The sequence below is a fragment of the Chelonoidis abingdonii genome, chromosome 26 (genome assembly GCF_003597395.2).
Source record: "Chelonoidis abingdonii isolate Lonesome George chromosome 26, CheloAbing_2.0, whole genome shotgun sequence".
Taxonomy (NCBI): Eukaryota; Metazoa; Chordata; order Testudines; family Testudinidae; genus Chelonoidis; species Chelonoidis abingdonii.
This window is the reverse complement of record NC_133794.1, coordinates 16,975,207-16,997,665: the sequence shown is the minus strand read 5'-3', so window position 1 is coordinate 16,997,665 and position 22,459 is coordinate 16,975,207. Positions and strand designations below refer to the sequence as shown.

General features: G+C 44.6%; 1 protein-coding gene across 3 annotated transcripts in view; it reads left to right on the top strand.

Annotated features, from left to right (window-relative positions):
- The window catches only part of HDAC7 (histone deacetylase 7), a 258,212-nt gene that overhangs the window by 58,489 nt on the left and 177,264 nt on the right, over positions 1-22,459 (top strand). For 2 of the 3 annotated variants that reach the window (XM_075061050.1, XM_075061048.1), the window contains exon 1: positions 4,644-4,834. The exons of the other annotated variant lie outside the window; for it this stretch is intronic. In XM_075061050.1, coding sequence (XP_074917151.1) covers positions 4,816-4,834 — 19 coding nt within the window. In that variant the 5' untranslated portion in view covers positions 4,644-4,815. Of the gene's footprint in view, positions 1-4,643; positions 4,835-22,459 lie in introns of those variants that run through there. 3 annotated transcript variants of the gene reach the window in all.

Here is a 22,459-nt window from a genome sequence, read left to right as displayed (position 1 = left end):
CCTCTGTATCCTATTCCTACCCTCTAGGGTATCTACCACTCCTCCCATTTTAGTGTCATCTGCAAACTTGCTGAGGGTGAAGTCCATGCCATCCTCCAGATCATTAATGAAGATGTTGGGGGAAAAAACGGCCCCAGGACCTACCTTTGGGGCACTCCACTTGAAACCGGCTGCCAAGTAGACATGGAACCATTGATCACTACCCGTTGAATCCGAAGATCTAGCCAGCTTTCTATCCACCTTAGAGTCCATTCATCCAGCCCATACTACTTTAACTTGCTGGCAAGACTAGTGTGGGAGACCGTATCAAAAACATTGCTTAAGTCAAGGAGTAACATCCACTGCTTTCCCCTCATTCACAGAGCCAGTTATCTCCCCATAGAAAGCAGTTAGGTTAGTCAGGCATGACTTGCCCTTGGAGAATCCATGCTGACTGTTCCTGATCACTTTCCTCTCCTCAAAGTGCTTCAAAATTGATTCCTTGAGGACCTGCTCCATGATTTTTCCAGGGACTGAGGTGAGGCTGACAGGCCTGTACTTCCACAGATCCTCCTTCTTCCCTCTTTTAAAGATGGGCACTACATTAGCCTTTTTCCAGTCATCCAGTTCTAACATACCCAGGCTCCCTATATGCATCTACCTCAAGATTTGCGAATCACCATGTGTTCCTGTGGGGATTTTTCTAGGCACCCAAAATTTAGACATTGCAACATTCAGAATCAAAACGCCCAAGTCCCCTTGTGAATCCAGGCCAAAGTGACTTTCTTCCAGAATAGGTTTCAGCGTGGTAGGCATGTTAGTCTGTATCAGCAAAAATAACAAGGAGTCCTTGTGACACCTTAGAGACTAACAAATTTAAGGTACCACAAGGACTCCTCATTGTTTTTTCTTCCAGAATAATTACTCCACTCACAAAGCAAAGTAATTAGTCTGGTGGAAAAGTGACTTCTATCCTGAATAGTGTTCACACAGAGAGCTGTTCCGCACTAGCTGTTCCACAATAACTATGTGGGTCCATTTCACTATGTATACAAGGCTTTATAGCAGAAAAGCTTATGGGGTGACTTGATCCTGGTCTGTAAGTACCTACATGGGGAAAAGATTTCTGATATTAGAGGGCTCTTTAACATAGCTGACAGAGAACAGAATTTTCAAAAGCACCTAAGTCCCATTCCAAAGTGAGTGACTTTGAATGAGATTTAGGCTCTTAAGAGCCAGATTTAGAAAGGTATTTAGGTGCCTAAAGATGCAGATAAGGACCTAGTGGGATTTTCAAAAGTGCCTAAGCAGGTTAGATGCCTACCTTTCATTGAAATCAACAGCCATGAATGCCCTGTAACAAATCATTTGTGAGCATTGTTTGCTTTAACTCAGCTTTGCTTAGTGGTGAGAGCTGCTGGATTTGTTTTACTGAATTAAGTGAGACCATTTTTTCCTCTAATACCAGCTTGAGGAAGCCTGTCTCTGCTGCCGCAAGTGGCTTCCTGTTTGACTCACACCTGATAACCCTGCTGAATAAAAAACGCCTTGCACTCTCACAGCAACTGAATGGGGCTGTTTACAATTAGAGCGCATGGGATTCCCAGAAAGAGGCTCAGACCGGACATCCTGAAGCGAAATACCCTGGGTGTCACTGGCTAAAAATAACTGTAGCAGAACAGTCATCAAACAAACAGCAAGAGCAAGCTGCCAGCCTCCTGCTTACAGCTCACAGAACTCCTGGTGCACACAGGGTGACAAACAAGAGGCCCACAAGTGACTGCTCTTTATGTCTCTGCCCCAGCCATTGGATGTGGTTCAGAGTTATAGCCTGGCGCATGGCAGAGGCCAGTGGTCCCTGTTTCACCTTCCCCTACTTTTTTAGAATCAAAGCAAAAAAAACATAAAATCAGCGAAAACCAAGAGCCACAAGCCAATCCAGTTAATGAAACACGCCGCAGGAGATGTCTAGAATGGGAGGCAGTGTAAGTGACTGGACCCCATTGAGAGGTGAGGACTGTTCTATCAGCCATCTGCCCATAACTCCCATCTATGGGGGGAGGGATAGCTCAGTGGTTTGAGCATTGGTTTGCTAAACCCAGCGTTGTGAGTTTAGTCCTTGAGAGGTCCATTTAGGGACTGAGGTAAAAAAAATCTGTTGGGGGATTGGTTCTGCTTTGAGCAGGGGGTTGGACTAGATGAGGTCCCTTCTAATAATGATATTCTATGATCTCTCAACCCCAAGGGCTTTCTGATCACAGATGTTGCTTGCTCTCAAAGCTGCTCCTTCACCAGGGCCTTTTTGGCCCTTGAGGTGAAGGAGCCAGCTGCAGCTAGTGTTTGCCACTCCTTATGGGTCCAAAAGTGGCCACACAATGAAGTGAAAGCCAGAGGTGAACAACAGGTGAGGAGAGTGGGCACTGTACCCAGCATGTGATGCGGAAAAGCCTTATCCTGATCACTTAGCTGCACTGAGTATAGATGGGTCTTGTTCCAGCATGTGCAAGAAAGTAATATAGACGCCTGATAACCCTGAGATGCAGGAACCTCCCCAACCCCATTAGCTTAATTAGCAGAGGAGCTGGCTGAATGTGACTAATATAAACAATTTATGATGCCATAAAATGGAACCTAATATCAAGTTCTTGTCAGCCTCAGTGATGCTCAGGAATACCCTGAGCAGGAAGAGAGAGTGACCAGCAGCTGGATGGATAGATCCCAACAGACAAAGGCTCGTGATTCCCCTTTTATTTAAAAGCAGTGCGGTCACTAATGGATGCACTCTCTGGTGCCAGCAGCATTGCATGCTGTAATGTTATCTGGTGTCTGTGATAGATCGGGGCTCCATTACTCATTCGTCTCAGGCTGTAGCAACTTGTGAACTCACGTGTTTGAGCAGTTTAAGCTAGAGATGAGAGCTAGTCGCAGAATTCACATCCAGATCCAGTTTCCCAAAGTTCAGAGGTGGTTGGCTTTAAGTCCCCTGCACTTTATACAATGGGCTGGGCAGTCTCTTTATGTTAACTTCAGCTGGAGTTTGCCTGGCACATACTGTATTTGCAATGGAGTGCTATGTTATTGTATAATGCAGAAGAGAGGAAGTGCTGAATGAGGACTGGGATAGTAGGAAAAATGGGGTACTGCTACACAACTGTTATGCCCTGCAATCTTAAATTTCAAAGGAATCTGTGCCCTGGTCTACACTACACACCTGTGTCAGTATAACTATTTGTTCATGGGCATGGTAAATTCACACTGCTGCGAGACGTAGTTATAGTGATCTACCCCCAGTGCAGACAGCACTATGTCAGCAGGAGACCATCTCCCATTGACATAGCAGCTACAGCCGCTTGAGAAGGTGGAGTACCTGTGCTGCTATAGCACTGTAAGTACCTAGCTACAGGGGCAGCTGCCATTTTGTGAGGCAGAGTTGACACAGACTGTTACAGAGAAGATGCACACAGTGCTCTCTCATGGAAACTTTACTGGTTCTTTCTTGTTTTGTTGTTTTCCCTTAACCTAAAATAAAATTTCCTCTGACTGAAAGCACACAGTAGCTCTTTGTGTACAGTGAGCCAATTATAAGGAGCCAATTATTTTTTGCAAGCACACTGGGCAAAAGACGTTTCATTGAATTGTGTGAACAGTGCTGCCTCTTTGAGCAGTAAGAGCTGGTCCAAATTCCCCACATTTAGATATTTCAAATGAAGTGTATGTGAATTTTCTTGTTTCTTGCCCAACTCACAGAGCCCTGACAGGCTGTTTCAATGCTATGGCTGGAAGAATACCTCAACAGTTTTCTCTTTCAGCAGCCACTCAAGTAAAGAGGTGCATTTGCTCTGTGAGGGTTCAGCCTTCTTATGGGGTTGCCTTCTATTGACTGACATACTGGTGGAGAAATGTACTGGCAGGAATGTTCATGGAAAGTCAATTTGAAGCACATATTAGAGAATATTGCACAAATGCAGAAGGCTACCAATTGAAAGGAAGGGTGGGCTTGCAATCAAAGGTGCTGAGTTCAGACTCAGGTGAGCTGGGTTCAATTCCTGGCTCTGCTGCAGTATTCCTGTATGAGTGTGAGCAAGTCACTGAATGTGTCTGAGCCTCAGCTCCTGTTTGTGAAATGTGAATAATAACGTTTCCTTCCTCAGTCTTGGTAACTGAGACTTAAAGGAATTGGATGCCATTGACCTGTGTAGATGCTTTAGAAATCTCAGGTTTAGCTTGTTAGAGCAGAGGCTCCTTTTCACTGTGTGTACATGAAGCAGCCAGCACAATACACTGCAAGTGTGGCTATGATACATATTATAAAAGCACCTTCATTCCCTCCCATAAAAACAGTCACTTGGCTAAAAAAGCTAAATTTGCTTTGGCTGTGTCTGGTCACCTTGAATTCACACTCCTTGAATATTCTAGTGACCAAAAGTGCTGGCAGGAATGTTATGGAACTAGGCCATTCTCAGTGACTCTGAGAATATCTGCAGAAAGACAGTGCAGACCCAGCATTCTCTGGCAGTTTTGTTTTATTTTGAAACCTGTTGGTCCCCAGTCGGGTGAGAGCACAAAATAAAAGGATGCGAGATAAACCCACTCGTGCTAGAGAGCGAGCCAGTGACTGAGGCGGCACAGGGTCAGGTGCCGTCATTCTGAAACTGATCATGGAAATTACACGAGAAGAAAAAAGGTAGAGAGCAGGGCTCAGGCTCCTCGCAGCTCAGCGTGCAGACCACACTAAAGGGCTGCCGTAACTGAGCAGTGTGAGATGCACACAGGGGAGAGAGAGACAGAAAGTCGAAGGGGGACAAGCCGGCACAGTCCTCCGCTCTAGCCGGACAGATGAGCACGGGCAACAAAGGTAATGGCAAAATACCCTTCTCAACTCACCTTCTGTGTATAATTGTACCAAGGTGACTGCTTCCCTCCCCCAACACTTCCCCGACTGTCTCTCTCTTAGATGTGTTTCTATAGTGACTGTCACTCTGGTATCTAAGCATGGAGGCCTTTAGCAATAACCTGATGCAAGTTGTTAGGAAGCAGCAGGCGAACTGGCTGTGATGTGGTATGGATGGTGGTCTTCATGCTGTTTCTTCGAGTTTAAAACATTTAATTTGCATCCTTCTTTCTTATTATTGATCCAGACCCTGATGTGTGAGAGGCTGCTCATAAACTCTACAAAAAAGTTATGGTGTACAGTGTCCTGGAGTGGGTAGGGCTCTGGGATGAAGCTAGGTTCAGCGCATATTGCATAGTCTGTTTATATCTCTGTCATCTTAGAAGTGCATTAACAGCCTCAGTCAATGGTTATTGACTACTGTGAGTTATGGGTCTGTCCTTGAGCCAAAGAGACTTAAGGGCCTATGCTGGCAGATGAGCTGCTCCCTCCTCCTGACAGCATTAAACTCAGAGCTCACAGCACTGAGCCAGTAGCTGGGGTACTTGATTAGCTGTCTCAGGGGACCTGAATTCTCTAAGCCTCAGTTTTCCCATCTATAAAATAGAGATAATGACCCTCCTTGGAGAGGAAAAGGACTAAGTACCATTTTTATCCTGGTGTCCTCCCCTGTCCCTCCTCCCCAGTGGTTATAAAGAACAGTGATAGATTCGACAGCACACCAGGGTTCATGTTACTTTGCATAACATATTCAGGGCAAGGTTGGGCTTTTCACCCCCAGAATCAGGAAACTGAGAGGCATGGTTGCTCTGACAACTTTTACTCTGCCCCCTTGTGTGCTGGCATTTCAATGCCACCAGAGCCCATAGCACTGTTGGGCAAATAATATCTGGACAAACACAGATTAACTCCAGGACAAAAACTAGGACCTGTGCTGACTGGAGCACGATATCAGGTTACACGGGTTCCTAGAACAGTGAGTATTAACCTTTTGCAACCCTGGCCCATATCAGGTGGTTTGGCCAGGAAATTAAGACCATTTCGCCACTACTCCTCCAGTGAGTCTATCATTCCATTTCAGATGTACCTGCTCTCTTCCCCACTTTCTTCACATCCCCTAGTACTGTCTCACTCCTTCAGCTTCCTCCTAATATTCCCTTACCCTCAAAGCCCCCTCTTCCAATTCCCTCTCCCACTCCTTCCCCATGATTTCTTCACTGGGTAGCATGCTGATTTCCTCCCACAGCCCAGGCTCCAGGCTGTGCTCTGGACTCCTCTGGTTCCTCCTGGGACCACCCAGGCAATGAGTGAGCAAAGAGAGCCTGAGGAACCTCCATGTCTTGTATACGTGGGATTGTAGGCCAGCTAAGATTGTCAGCTGTACCAGTACAGTTCTATCACCATTAATATTCATAGGAATATAGGACTTGCTAGACTAGAAGCCATGAATAATCTAGCCCAATATTCAGTTTCAGACAGTGGTCAGTACCATCTGCTTCAGATGAAGATGCAGAAAAACCCAGAACAGGCAAAACCATCTTGCAACCCTTATAAAAAATACTCCACTGTTCTTCAAACCTCAGCAGTATCATTAGAGTATTTGTTAGATTTTTACTGTAAGATACTGCAGTACATTTTCTACAAGAAGAACCCATCCAAGGCTGTGTCTACACTGCAGTTTCATCAGTAAAACTTTTATTGGTTGGGGTGTGAAAAAACACACTCTGACCAACAAAAGGTTTGCTGAAGAAAAGCGCCAGTGTGGACAGCACTTTGTTAGTGGGAGATGCTCTCCCACCAACAAAACTATTACCCCGTGTTAGGGGTGGTTTTATTTTGTCATCAGAAGAGCTCTCCTGCCAATAAAGAGCGGCTACACTGCATATCTTACAACAACACTGCTGTAGTACCGCTATGCCGCTGTAAGGTATGCAGTGTAGACATAGCCTAAGATCCATGTCTCACTCAATGTGGCATCCATGACTTCTGAGTAAGGAACACAGGCGAGCAGCTATCTCAATGTAACATGCAGTGTGAGAAAGAAAAGCAGCTGTTGTCACAAGCTAACTCCAAAGACACTGCCAGTTTCTTCCAAACTTCCCGAAAAACCTCACCTGTGGGCTGATCCTACCTAGGGGTTGAAAACATGGTTGTAGCAGCTCCTGTATCCTTAACTATGGAGTGCAAGCAAAGCCTAAAACCCAAAGTAACTCCATCTGCACATTAGAACCAGGAGCGGTAAGGTCCAGATTTTTAAAGATATTTAGGCATTGCAGCACTTGGTGTTGCAAAGTCTAACTAATTTAGGAGACTAAATCTTATTTTGAAAGGGATTTAGGTGCTTAGGAGCACTTGGGCATTGTGGTGTTCAGCACTGCAACACATAAATACCTCTAGAAATCTGGGAAACTGCACTGTTATGGCCTGAGCCCGCAATCCTTTACTCACAGGCTTAGACCCACCTTACAAAGCAGTTGTCTTGCTTTTGATGGGCTTCCCTGCATGAATCAGGATTACACATCAGCAATCTTTGGTTACTAGTGTATGTATTAGTGCAGTGAATGTGTAGGTATCTGTTCATATGTGTGTATCTGCATAGACATGGACATGCAGGAGAAGTCTACCTGCTTGGATTTGCATGCATGCAGGATTCTGTGTGCACACGTTTGTGTGTCAGAGCTCAAAGGCTGTGTGGATGAGTGATTAGCCATACCTATTCTGCCTTAACAATTAACTAACAAGCTCTGTTTGTGCAGTGTTGTCAATTTGCATATTCTTGGCTTTTCTTAAAGCTTCAGCTCTTGGAGTCATGGGATTTTGTGAGAATTTCAGCTTTTGTGAAAAAATTAACTTCTAGTACTTTGGACTTAGGAGAACAGCTTGAAAACATGACCCAAGTACCCCCTCAGTATTCAGGAACCAGAAGACAAATGGAAAGAGCCCAACATATTTGGAGTCTCATGATTTTTAAGCTAGTTTTGGAGGCCTAAGTGTTTTGGGTGCTTGGTGTTGTCAATACAGTGGGTGATCATACATCCTGAGCATCTCTATTCTGGGGGGAGGGGTGCTCCTCTGTGCAGAGGCTGCCCTTAGGGTTTGAGCCACAAGTCCTTTCCTTCTAGCATGTGCCTTTTGCATCCACTCAGTCAGTTACTGCTCATTGCCTGGCCTGGAGAGCTCTGCAGTCCATTCCATTAGCTCAGCAAGAGAGTATGTTTCACTGAGGATTGATTTATACAAAAAGAACACAGACCCTAGCAGGAGATGAGTGACTCAGTAGCTGGGACTGCCAACAAAGCAGAGGGTGCCCTAGAACAGACACAGCTCGCTGAGCAGGGAGTTGGACTAGATGACCTCCTGAGGTCTCTTCCAACCCTGATCTTCTATGATTCTATGAGTGGAGATCAGGGTGAAGCTGGGAAGGAGCTCAGCCCAGAGTGGTAGATGCAAGTGCTGCCATGCAGGAGCTCAGGACCACTGAATTTCTACACCTGGCTTCAGACCAAGCAAATGACTATCCCACCTGTGAGAGATGCTCTCTGCAGCCTAGGGATCCAGTGGGACTGGACAAACAGCATCCCACATAGGAGGGGCTGTGAAGTACACAGCTGCAGCTGAGCCACCAAAGTGCTAAACTCTCCCAGAAATGTGAAGCCAGCAAACCAAGTTCAGAGAGGAGGGAAGCCTATGGAATTCTGCCAGCTGTGTGGTAAATGGAGCTGAGTGAATAATGGATTTTTCAGTTTGATGACTGAACTAAACTATCCCCCACCTCCCTGTCCCGCAAAATCATCCAGTGTTGAACAAAATGTTTCATCTGACGCAAAACATTTTCTGTTGTGTTTTCGCATGGTTTATACCCTTTTAAGTGTTTAAATAAATCTAGCCAAATTTTGAAATGAAACATTTCAAAACAAAAGGTTGAATTTTTTTCAGTTAGTTTGGCTGGAACTATTCGCTATTTTTTACCCAATTTCACAAATATTTTCAGTTGACCCAAAATTGCATTTTTTGTCAAATAAACTATTTGTTAAAAAAAAATCACTCAGCTGCAGTGATAGCACAATCTCCACCCCCCTCTAGGCCCTGGCCCATCCACCGCCCCCAACCACAGCATGCTTACATCTCATATTGTTCCCTTGTCTGATTCACCTCTTGGCCTGGTCCCAGTTCTCTTTTCCTTGTTGTTTTACATGGTTTCCTTTGTTTCATGAAAAGCCTGTTTTAAAACCAGACTAGAGTCTAAGGGCTGGTCTCCGCCAGTGGCTCTCAACCAGGGGTGTGTGTATCCCCAGGGGGTATATCAACTCATCTAAATATTTGTCTAGTTTTACAATGGGCTACATAAAAAGTGCTAGCGAAGTTAGTACATACTAAATTTCATACAGACAATGATTTGTTTATACACGAGTACAATATGTTCCAATTTATTTATTTTATAATTATATGGCAAAGATGAGAACGTAAGCAGTTTTTCAGTACTAGTGTGCTGTGACATTTCTGTACTTTTATGTCTGATTTTGTAAGCAAGTAGATTTGAAGTGAAGTGAAACTTGGGGGTACACAAGACAAATCAGATTCCTGAAAGGGGTACAGTAGTCTGCAAAGGTTGAGAGCCACTGGTCTACACTATATAGTTAAGTCAACATAAGGCAGCTTATGTCGACCTAATTATGTCAGTGTCTACACAACAGCATTCCTCCCACCAATGTAAGTGCTTCCTACTGATGTAAGTGCCCTTCTGTGCCAACATAATAATGCCACCTCCATGAGAGGTGTAAGACTTATGTCAGTATATCTAGGGCGATGCAATGTCTGTGTAGACAATGTGACCTTACATCACCTGTCTTATCAATTTCATGTCAGGAGCTGTGAAATTGACAAGAAAGCCAGGCAGCTAGATTCCAGCTGCTTGCTGCTTCCTGGAGAGTTGGGTGGCTAGACCCTGCTCCCGGCTGGGAGTCAGGTTGAGAAACCTGAATGGGACCCCTCCCTGCCCACTCCCCATCAGAAGCCAGGCAATCTTGTCAATTAGGGGAGAGAGGCTGAGCCCAGCTTGGAATCCATGACCTAAGGGGCTACTAAAGAGCTGGAAGTGTCGTCAGGGATCTGCCACAAACCATGTCACTGGGTGAGAAACTCCCTGGCACACTGTAAAATGGCTAATAGGTTTTCAAAAGCTGAGAATTGTGATCACTGGCTCAAGAGCACTTTATGTAACCAGAATGTCATGCTTCTCTGTACTAGATGTGGACTGGTGACAAAGCTTGCTTATACACCCCAGATGTGTTGATCACAGTATCCTTCAGTGGTTTGCCAGGTATGGCTGAAGTCTATTTATATATGGTATTTTACATACAGTGCCATCTAATGGCTGAGTAATATAATGCCATTTAGCATTCTATTACATCTCCCCCTTTATGTCCTACATTCCTGCCTTTTACAATATTTACACTATCACAGTTGTGTAAAGTTCAGTATGTATCACTCTGTTAAGTGTCTCTGGATTGTACTGGTTTTCTGCTTACACAACCCAAACACATAACAACTTGCTCATCTGGCTGTCCATTAGTTGCAATGACTGACTGTGGTTAGTCTGGAATCCCTGAGTCTACTTCTTGTTCTGCATCTGCCATCTATAGCATTTAATCTGTTAATTGTTTTTTTCTGAGGAACAAACTGTAGATGTCAACGGTTTCTGTTGAACTCTCCACCATCGGTCTCAACCACATATGATCTGGGTGCTGAATTCCTTTTCCTTACAACAGCTGGAGTTGTCCATCCTTTTTCTCCATCCAATTTGACATGAACATGGTCACCAGGTTCTAGACTTGGCAGTTCTCTACATGATAGCTGTTGTAAAAGTGTGCATAAGCTCTTTTAGCCTTTTTTTCAGATTTGGCTACTCTCTTCATGTCTGGCCACTTTGGAGATAGTTTTTGTTCCAAAGATGGAACAATAGTTCTGAGTTTTCTTCTCATATGGCGTTGTGCTGGGACATATCCAATACCTGCTATTGGTGTTGATCTGTAACTCAGAAGAACAAGGAATGGATCTTCTTGCAGTAGGACTTTCTTGGCTGTCTGTACAGCTCTCTCAGCCTCTCCATTCATTTGTGGGTAATGTGGGTTGCTAATAATATGATCAAAATCATATTTTGTTTGGAATGACTTAAATTCTGCTATCATGAATTTATGGTCTACTATCCGTCACTAGTTGTTCTAGAATACCAAAATAAGTGAAATGCACTTCAGTTTCTTGGTAACACTGCAACATGTTATGTCTTTCAAATTCAATATTTCTATATACCTGGGAAAATAGTCCATAATGATTAGGTAGTGATGTTCTCTGAATTTGCATAAATCTGCACCTAGTCTCTTCCAAGGTCTATCTGGTAGGGGAGTTTTTTCACTCTATGGTTCAGTATTGTCGCTTACATTGATTTCTACTGGATCTCTTTTCAAAAGTCTTTTCATCAAACTTTTCATCGAGCTCTTCCACTTTTCTCCTTAGGCTGCCACATTGCAGCTGAAAAGGGTCTTGGTCTTTGATCCTTTGATCACATGCACTCTAAATGCAAAGCTGTAGTTTTTGTAATCTGTTTCTCTGGTGAACAGGCCCATGCAGTTCAGTATACCTCCAGGTCTAGTCAGAGCTGAGTCAGGTAACTTCAGCTCCAGGAGGGGTTGAAAGTTACTTTAAGTCCCTTCTGAGATGACTGTGATGTCATCTCCAGAGTCAAGTTTCAAGGCCATGGTCTTGCCATGAATATTGAGTTTCACTCTCCAGGCAGGTTCTACATCATCACAAGTGATCAATACCAGAAACAATGGCTCTTGATTGTTTGTAATATGAGTCTACTCCCTGAGTGCTTTGGTACAGCAAACCTATACAAAATGTCCATATTTCATGCAATTATTATACTATGCACCTCTAGCTGGACATACATCATCTCTTGGGATATGACTTTTTTCCACACTTTGTGTTTCTAGGCTGGACTTTGTCCCTCTTAGTCTGGGAGTTCTCTTTCCTTGCCTAGGGGGTTTTATGATGACTTTTAACAATCAATGTCTGTTTATAGCTTCTACACTAGTTTCAGGTTTCTCAAGTTGCTCCTGCCTGCTGTTTGACTAATTCTAACTGCTTTGCTATCTGTTTAGCTGTAAATAGCTTAAATAGTAGCCACAGTGACAAGTTTTTATCTGTTAACTCAATAACCAGCCTGTCTCTGATATTTTAACGTTTTGCATTCCCCAAATCAGTTTTCAGCCAATGTATTCAGAGCTCTTATATAACACTTAATATTTTTCCCTGGTTCTTGAATTCTCTGGTGAAAATATGCTCTTTCATAAACCACATTTCTCTGAGGTGTAAAGTATGCATCAACATAGCCAGAATCCTTTTATAGTCATCTTTGTGACTGTCCTCAGTAACATCAAAAAATTTAAAGATATGCTCTGCCTGCTTCTGCATAGTATAAATTAAAGAAAATACCTGTATATCTCCAGTTTCTTAATGAACTTTGTTTGCAATGCAAAATTTTGCAAAATATTCTCTGTCCATTTTGAAAGTTTGTCAAAGCTAAAGTTTTCTGGTCACTGAATGGCATGTAGATGAGATCCTACAACCTTTATAGTTTTGTTCTTTCTGTTTGCAACCTTTTGCTGTTTATTCTGTTTCTCTTAGTTTACTCCTGACACCATGTCATGCTCCTTTGTACCAGATATGGACTGGTTATAGAATTTGCTTACACTCAGCAGATGTATTCATCATATGATCCTTTAATGCTCTGCCAGCTACGGCTGAGGTTAATTTACGTTACATATTTTACACACAGTACCTCCTAGTGGCTGAACAGTATAGTACAGTTCAGCATTCCATTAGACAGAGATCACCAAGCTACCCACTCGGCTTCAGAGTAGAGTGACCAGACGTCCTGATAAAATCAGGACCATCCTCCATCTCGATATTTAGGCATTTGTCTCGATATTTCGTGGTACTCCTTTTTTTTTTTTTTGCTCCGCTGGCAGCAATTGGCACTTTTTTTTTCTCCACCGGTGACCTTCCCCCCCCCCCCCCCATGTATCCCAATATTTTCTTCCTCTCGTCTGGTCACCCTACTTCAGAGCCAGAACTCCAGCGTCACCCACAAGGTTCACACTGCTACTTTTAGTATGCTACCTTGAACGCTGCTAGCGCAAGTCTGTCTACCTGTGCTGGGAAGTTCGTGCCAAGCTGCAATGTCGACATCACCCTAGAGACCCCAGGGCTTGTGTCCCAGCTCAAAATTGTTACCTCAAACTGCAGCTGCTCCTCCAGCTCTAACCCTTGCACCTGAAGCTCTGCTCTCTGTGAACCACTTTGAGTGGCACCATGACAGGAGAGTAACATTTGAGGGGCATGACCCCACATTCTGCCCAGTGGTTGCACTGAGGAGGCTTAGGAGAGAAGTGGGGCAAACAGGGTCAGTGCTGAATCTTGGGGGCTGAGATCTAGAAGAGGAAGTGAGGATTTCATTCCCATTCTGAGCAGCAGTAACATTAGCCCTGGAGCAGGATCTCTTGTTTCCAATCTGCTTATACTGTACTCTTGTAGGAGTGAAGTCAGGCCTAGCACAGGGTGGTATGTCACTTCCAAAGTTTCCTTCTCTTGCCTGGGGGCAAGAAACTGAAGCCATCAGAGCTTTCAAGTGTGAAATGGAAAAACTAGATCCATTTGACAAAGAGCAAAACCCCCCTCCTCTTTGAGCACTGGCCACAAGCCCTCCCTGCTACAGGGCAGCTGCTGCTTTTACTTCTCTGTGTTGGAGGCTGATCATGGAAATCATAGAATCATAGAATATCAGGGTTGGAAGGGACCTCAAGAGGTCATCTAGTCCAACCCCCTGCTCAAAGCAGACCACTCCCCAACTAAATCATCCCAGCCAGGGCTTTGTCAAGCCTGACCTTAAAAACCTCTAAGGAAGAAGATTCCACCACCTCCATAGGTAACCCAAATAGGCCATTGCTTTGCACTCAAAGGTGCAGCAAGAGTGTTTGACCAACGCGGGTATTTGTTCCCACCACTTATGTGCAGGGGACCCTGTTACATGATGGGCTGTGTTGGAGCTGGCATTTTTACTAGGCTAAGGAGATACGTGTTTTGCCAGAGACTAAATTAATGCTGAGGAGGCTAGTTCATGCAGAAAGCTGCTCTCCTTATTCAAAATCACACCCAGTAGGTCTATAGCACTTTGCAGCCCTTGAACGTGTGTGGGCAGTGGGATAATATATCAGCCGTTTTTCCAGATATGGAAAGTGAGACACAGAGTGATTTTTCCCAAGCAGCAGAACTGAGATTTGAACTCAGGAGTTCCAGGTGTGCACATCTTCTCCCCATAGCTGTTTTATAGGGGTAGGGACAAGCTTGCAACAACAAACTAATTTTTAGCCTATCCTTGAGCTTGTTTGGGAAGCTTGGAACAGGACCATTGCAAGCTTTGTCATGGGAAGATCTGAGCAGATAAAACAAAGGGCCTTTGGAGCTGGCCTGCTTGCTGAAGACTGTTTCTTTATGGGTCGAGTGTGTCTGTCCAATGGCACTTGGGCTTGTCCTTGGGCAGGTTGTGTGATCATCTCTCCTGCTGTCCTTTGGATTTGACTGGTTGGCTCTTTTCCTTAGGCCCAACTTTTCCAAGTGTCCACTAATAATGGGTGTCACAGTTTTTGGGAGCCCAACCTGGGATACCGTGGACCTGTTTTCCAGAGATGCTGAATTCCCCTAGCTCCCACTAACTTCAGTTGGAGTTATGGCTATTCAGCACTGGACCTAAAAATGAAAATGAAGCCCCAAAGTTAGCAGCTGCTTGTTGGCATTGGAGCCCCTAATGTTCTGTATTTGGGTTTATAGTAAGATGCATCCTGAAGTCCCTAGGATACCTTTGGGATGGATTCCATTACAAGTGCATATAAAAGAAATGGCATGTTTCAAAGATAGCCATGGATGTTACAAGTGAGCCAGGAATTCCACAGTCCTTCCCCCTGAGCAGCTCTGAGGAGCAGATGGAGACACTGGTGACCTTGGGTATCTTTCTCTATGTGGCCATGGACACTGCCAGTGTCCCTCCATCCATGATGGCACCTTGGGTCTTGTCTGCCACTGCAATTTCACCCCAGTTCGGCTTCTGAAATGTAGGATTTCTGAGAGTCATGTGAGACAAGCTCAGCCAATCGACAGTCCAGTGCTGTGATGTCATTCTGAGCTTGGGTTATTTGTGAGAGGAGGAGTTGGTGCCCAAATGGACCTCATTTGGAGGATTAGGCATGCGAGTGTAACCTATCTGGTCAGTGGGTTATATGTCCCTCTTTAGCAGCTGGATACTGAGACGATGAGTCTGCTACTGCCCCAGTTAATGGGACAACGCCTTTAACTCAAACAATAGCAACACCTGCTGCTTGTGCTGAAGGTCTCAGGCTACTGACAACTTTGCAGGGGTTAGCTGCACCAGGACTAGCAGATCAGGACCCTCTGTTGTTTCTCTCTCCCATGCTCATTTTAAAGTAAACGCTGTGGGCTGATCTGTACATACAGGCCCTGGACACCCTCCCTGGTATTTGTTTAGTGCCTGTGGGCAGAAGCTGGCATCTGAGACTTCCTGATGCTTTCATCAAATTGCATGGGGTGTTTCTGCTAACTGTTGCTGTGGCCAAGGCTGTTCTGCTTAGCCACATGTTTTCTTTCAGGTCTCCAGATACAGATTTCCAACCATGTTACATAGGTCTCTGATGACTGGTTTTTAAGGCAAGTCTAGGCAGATTGGAAGCTATAATATTGGTAAATGCAGATCTACAAGCAACTGCGTGCAGCCCAGTAAGCTTGAGAAAAGCTTAGTAAGAAGCATCCTGGAGGTAATGGATCTGGATTTATGGCAGGTTTCTCTTGCTGTCAGCCAAAGAGTTGTGTTAGGGCAGCAACTGCTAACAACATTAGCATTAGGTGCATTTTAGCAGGTAGAGCCTACTCCAGACTACTTTGTCCTGGACTAGGATGGGAAGAATTTACTAGGGTGTGGGAGGGTAAACTATCCTTTGTTGTGGGTGTGGGAGAGCACATGGTGTGAAAGATCTGGCCTGGGAGTCAGGACTCCTGGGTTCATTTCCCATATCTGGGAACTGAGTGATGGTGATCCAGGACAAGTCGTTTCCCACTTGGTGACACACCCACTTTTGGGTGATAGTTGTCTGAATATGTGTCCATGTATGCAACTTTGGGGAGCGGGTGTGTACATTGGGGTGTATATCTCTGAGTTTGTGTCTGTTGTGCATGTGTGCTCTTGTTAGGGTGATGATCCTGACTCATTCTATGTAATATTGTAACTGGGTCACACTCACCTCTTGCGAGCTCCCCCTGGCCCAGTGTGTGTGCCTGCACTCTCTTTCAGTTTGTGGTGGGTCTTCAGTGACTCTGCCCTCCGGCCAAGTCATACGCAATCTGTCTGATTGGGGGGAGGGATAGCCCAGTGGTTTGAGCATTAGCCTGTTAAACCCAGGGTTGTGAGCCCAATCCTTGGGGATTGGTCCTGCTTTGAGCAGGGGGTTAGACTAGATGATCTCCTGAGGTCCCTTCCACCCTAATAATCTATGATTCTATGATAAAAGCAACACAAACCCCTTTTGGGGTACGAGTCCAACAGGGGCCTCTCTTGGTTCCCTCTGTGATGCCTCTCTCAGTTTGTCCCTGCTCCAGAATAGAGCAGTGCCTTTCTGGCCCCAGCTCTTCAGCTGGGCCACTATAGTTTAGTTCCCTTTCTGAGGTGCCTTAAAGTCCAGGCCACTTTCCCAGTGGCTGGCGGGGGGAACTTGGACCCACTCTCTACTCCGGGTCCCAGCCCAGGGACCTTATAGATAGCAGCCATCCACAATGTCCCTTTAAATAAACTGTGTTGCTGCTATAATTGCCTGGCCACTTGCCCATGGCTCCCACAAATTCTTCACTTTTACCTCAGGGCTTTGTCCTTGTGGAGTCCCAGCAGCCAGTCTGGAGCACCATCCACTCTCCTTCAGCTCTAGCAAGCAACTGAGCTCACTCTGGCCCTGCAGCTCTTCTTACACTGACCTGCTGGGTCCTGATTAGCTGCTTCCCACACAGCCACTCTAGGCAGCTTAGGGACCTCTCTACTGCCCTTTTCTGGGGCAGGGTATGGCAGGACCAGAAGGCCTCCAGCAGGGGGCCTCAGGGCCTAGTCCACCCTGTCACAAATATATAACAAATGGAAGAATGGGGAATGTGGTAATAATGAATATAAATCAGAAGTTAGGAATTGTAGTAAATTGATAAAGGAATCAAAAGGACACAAGGCAACATCTATGATCAGCAGAGCTAAGGACAATAAGAAGAAGTTTTAATGGTATTAATATATTATTATATGAAAATGGTAGAATTATCAATAATGCAGAAAAGGCAGAAATGTTCAATAAATATTTCTGTTCTATGCTTGGGGGAAAAATAGATGATGCAGTCTCATCATATGGGAATCACAAAGCTCTTTCCATTCCACTAGTATCTCTGGAGGATACTGAACAGAATCTACTACAGTCAGACATTTTTAAATCAGCAGGTCCAGATAACTTGCATACAAGAGTTTTTAAAAAGCTGGCTGAGGGGCTCGCTGGACCGTTAATGTAGGACTAGTCTACACTACCGCAGTAAATAGATCTAACTTCTGCAACTGTGAATAACATAACTGAAGTTGACGTAGTTAAATCCACTTGCCACAGTGGCTACACTGTGCTCTGTCAATGGGAGAATGTCTCCTATCGACTTCTCTAATACTTTTCGCAGAGGTGGAGTACACAAATTGATGAGAGAGTGCTCTCCCATTAATTTAGCATGTCTTCACCAGACCTGCTAAATCAACACTCGCTGCATCGATTGCAGCACTGTTGATCTACTGGTAAGTATGGACATGCCCTAAGTCTTGGAGCATTAAGGAAGCTCCAGAAGACTGGAAGAAAGCTAATATTCCAGTTTTTTGAAAAGGTAAATGGGATGACCCAGATAACTAGAAGCATGCCATCTTGCCATCGACCTAGGACAAGATAATGGAGCTGGTGATACGGGACTCTATTGATAAGAATTAAAGGATGTAATGTAATTAATGCAAATCAACATGGATTTATAGAAAATAGATCTCATCTTTATTTTTATGACATTATAAATTTGGTTGATAGCATAATAGTGTTGACATAATAGACTTAGACTTCTGTAAGGCATTTGACTCAGTATTGAACAACATATTGATTTAAAAAAACTATAAAAAGATATATATTTAACATGGCACACATTAATGGATTAAGAACTAGCTAACTATTAGATCTCAAAAAGTAATTGTAAATGGGGAATCATCATCAAGTGGGTGCATTTCTAGTGGGATTCACAGGGTTCGTTCTTGCCCCTACACTACTTTGCATTTTTATCACAGATCTGGAAGAAGACATAAAATCATCACTGATAAAGTTTGCAGATAACACAGAAATTGGAGGAATGGTAAATAATGAAGAGGACAGGTCACTAATTCAGAATGATCTGGATCATTTGGTAAGCTGGGCTCAGGACCGGCTCCAGGCACCAGCTGAGCAAGCTCCTGCTTGGGGCGGCAGATTCTACGGGGCGGCATTGCGCCCAAACCTAGGGTGGCACAGCCACTTTTTTTTTCTTTTTTTTCACTTCTCCAGCCACCCTGTAGGGTTTTTTTGTTTTGTTTTTCCCCTGCTTTGCTGGCTGCACTGTTGTTTTCACCTCCCCCACCACTTTGCTGCTCCAACCTTGCAGTTTTTATGTTGTCTCCCCCCCCCACCCTTTGCTGCTTCAGCCACGCTATGCCCCCTCCCCGCTTTTCTGCTCCGGTGGACCTGCCCCCCCCTCCTTTTTTTTTTTTTTTTGCTTGGGGCAGCAAAACAGCCAGAGCCCGGCCCTGGCTGGGCTCACGCAAACAACATGCATTTTAATATGGCTAAATGTAAATGTATACGGTTAAGAACAAAGAATGCAGGCATACTTACTGAATGGAGGTCTCTATCCTGGGAAGCAATGACTGAAAAAGATTTGAGGGTCATGGTGGATAATCAGCCAAACAAAAGCTCCCAGTGAGATGCTGTGGCCAAAAAAGCAAATGCAGTTCTGGGATGCATAATTCTCAAGTAGGAGTAGAAAGGCTATTTTATCGCTATATTTAGCACTAGTATCTGTTGCTGAAATACTGTGTCCAGTTCTGGTTCCCACAATTCAAGCATGATGTTGATAAATTGGAGAGGACTCAGAGAAGAGCCATAAGAATGATTAAAGTATTGGAAAACATGTCTTATAGTGACTGGCCTCTTTGAGTTTATATATTTAGCTTAACAAAGAGACGGTTCAGGGATGAATTAATTACACTGTATAAGTATCTACATGGGGAACTGTGGCATACCAGGATACAATCTAAACTAATGAGCAGCTGTGTCAGCCCTGACCTGAAACCCTGGGTGCCTTACAATGCCTTCCTGAAGTAGCTCCTACCTGGTCTGCTCATAAACAGCCTGCCAGCATGCAGGTCACACCCGGAGTGTCTATGTGTAACTGCAGCCCTCCAGCCACTCTTGGGTTACATTCTGGTTTTCACTAGAGTTGGTTATATTGCAGGGTGACCCAACACATCCCAGTTTTACATTGTTCCCCTGAAATGTATGTCCTGTACTGCCCAGCCCTCTCTTGGACAATACAACAATATATTGTCTGTTATTTCTTTAAAAGGAACACTATGAACACAACTTGTCACCCAAAATAGAGTTTCCTAGACACTTCAATTTAAACACATTGAATTAGATAAAACATTAAAACAAGCTTATTAACTAGAAAGAGAGCGATTTTAAGCAAATACAAGTAATGACGCATAAAAGTCAGAAATGATTACAAGAAAAATAAAGATGAAATGCAACTGGTGCCTAACTTAACACACAGTTAAATTCAAAGCAAAGTTTTTTCGCCATGTGCTTTCAGCAGCCTTACTGACCAAATTTCTTAGGTCAGGACCCCTTCTCCCATAATCCCATTAATGCTTCCTTTATCTCTTCAGGTGCCATGAATGTGACGGGCCAGGAGAGAGGGGGTTGCTGTGGTGTGTTTGCCTCTCCTTTTTATAGTTTTAGTCCCCCTCTTGAAAAACATTTGCATCTGGGTACCAGGAGACACAATGTCTACGTGGAAGGATATTCCCTGATGCTTTTTCCGCACCTGTTTAAACTTTCTTTGTTTCCCTTCCTGCTTGATGACTCTATTTACTGCTTATATTGCAAATTAAGTGGAGCAAACATTCCTTTGTTTGAGACAGACCTATTTGCCAACTTTTCTTTGGATAGGGCTGTGGGATTTGGGATACGTGTCAATAACATACAGAGGTATCTTATAACTTCACATACAGCGTGGCCACACACATTTTATTAGGGCAGTGGCAACCAGCAAATTCTGAGTTTTCAAATGATACCTCACAAGGCATACTTTGAACAAACTAATAATTTCTGAAGGGTATGAATACTGGGTGCATTCTGTCACAGGAACAAATATTTAATAATGGGCTCTTCAGTTTAACATAGAAAGTTCTAACTATCCAAGGGCTGGAAGCCGAAGCTAGAAAAATTCAGATGGGAAATAAGGTAAAAAGTTTTTAACCGTGAGAGTAATTAACTACGGGAACAATTTACCAAGGGTTCTGGTGGATTCTCCATCACTGACCATTTTTAAACCCAGTTTGGAGTTTCCCTAAAAGATCTGCTCTAGGGATTATTTTGGGGAAATTCTCTGGCTTGTATTATATAGGAGGTCCAACTAGATTACCACAATTGTCCTTTTTGTCCCTGAACTCTATAAATTGTACAGTACTGTGCGATCCCCAGATGAAAGTAATATTATGTACTGCTATGGTAGCAGCAACTGATATCTGGCAGCATACTGGTTGTGCCACAAGCTCACAGGAAGTGCTTCCAGGCTTCCAGTGCTGGTCTCTGCAGGCTCTATCCCCCAGACAGTCACACACTGTGTAAACCTGAGGATTCCTTCACTGGGTCTCACCATAAAAGTGTGAGGGACTGTTGAGTGTATTTTATAGGACCCCCAGTGTCCTGACATATAGATTATGAGTCTGTTACAGCCCCAGCTTGCGAGCCTGGTTCTTTAGTTCATGTTGTAGCAGCTCATGCTTTTAACTCTGGAGATTCCTGGTTCAATCCTGGCTGTCAGCCATCACACAGATAGGCACATGTGCTGTAACTGCTACAGCCAAATAAGAGACAACCTGCAGTTCCTAGCCCAGCCCCATGCTGTGAAGGTACAGGAGACCCAATATAGCTCTATTATCCTTCAGGGATGCTACACTTCTGTGCCCTCTTGCTGCAGCTACTGCTGGCCCCTGCCAGTAGCAGGGCAACTTTCTGACTTTCTCTCAGGCTCTCCAGCTGGAGATCCAGCCTGTGGCCTCTGGCCTGCAGCTTCTGCCACTGAGAGGCCTCTGGCCTCAGTAAGTACTTCCCTTTCCTGTGCTGGAGGCATTATGGAGCCCTGTACCACCGAGATGCTGAAGCAGATGGTAGCAGTGATAATCATTGTCAGTGTTTTATAGAGGACAATCATCCTCTGCCGGCAGGTTCCCTACAGCATGGCTGAGGGATGTCTCAAAATGCCTCTTACAGAGGGCAAGGCCTCACCCCGGGCAGCAGCATCACTACAATGGTGGCTGCAGTTTTCTGAAGTCTGCCAGGCTGAGAACAGCAGAGAGTCGGAGAAAGGCATTAAGCCCCTCCAGGCTTCCAGGCCTACTTTGGTTCCTCTCCAAAGAGTAGCTGTAACTGAAATGAAGCATCTGGGACTAACTGAGGTGTTCATTTTCCAAGTCTGTCTCAGTGAGTTCTTGACATAACGTAATTCCTTCTGCACCACCAGCCTTCATTGGTGATTGTCACTGGGAGCTGAGTGTTAACGCACAGGCTTTGGCCCTAGTCCCAGTCTGCTGGAATAGGGTGGGGACTGACATCCGAGCTGTCTTGGTGGAAAGATTTACCAATGCATTAATTTCTGATGTGTTTTCTGTGTCTCTTTTAAAGAGAAGGGAAAGAATCCAGCTTTTGTCAGGGCAGCCTGGCTCTTCTGGGGGATGGTGCTCCTGGACCCAGACAGGCTGGCTGGGACCCCACACAGGTGCACCCACTCGGCACAGGGAGCACTTTGCTTTGCTGAGCTGAGTGTATATACTATGAAGGTGAGAACCAGCGCGTGGGTTTTCCCAGCACAAAGGGAGCCTCTAGAGCTGTAAAATTATCTCTTGGGAACACATCTTGTGAGTGTATTTTGTGTGTGTGAGTGTGTTGGGTCCTTTTTGTGTGCATGGACCTCTCTGAGCAGGTGTATACTGCTCTGTGTATTTCTGCTTCTGTGTGCATACATCCACACGTACCTGTCCATGTGTGTGGTTAACATGTTGGTCCATGTGGATGCATGTGTGTCAGTGTGGGGTGTCTCTGAGTGTGTGCATCTGTGTTCTTGAGGAGGGGATATCTGTGTCATTGTATGTTCGTCCATAGG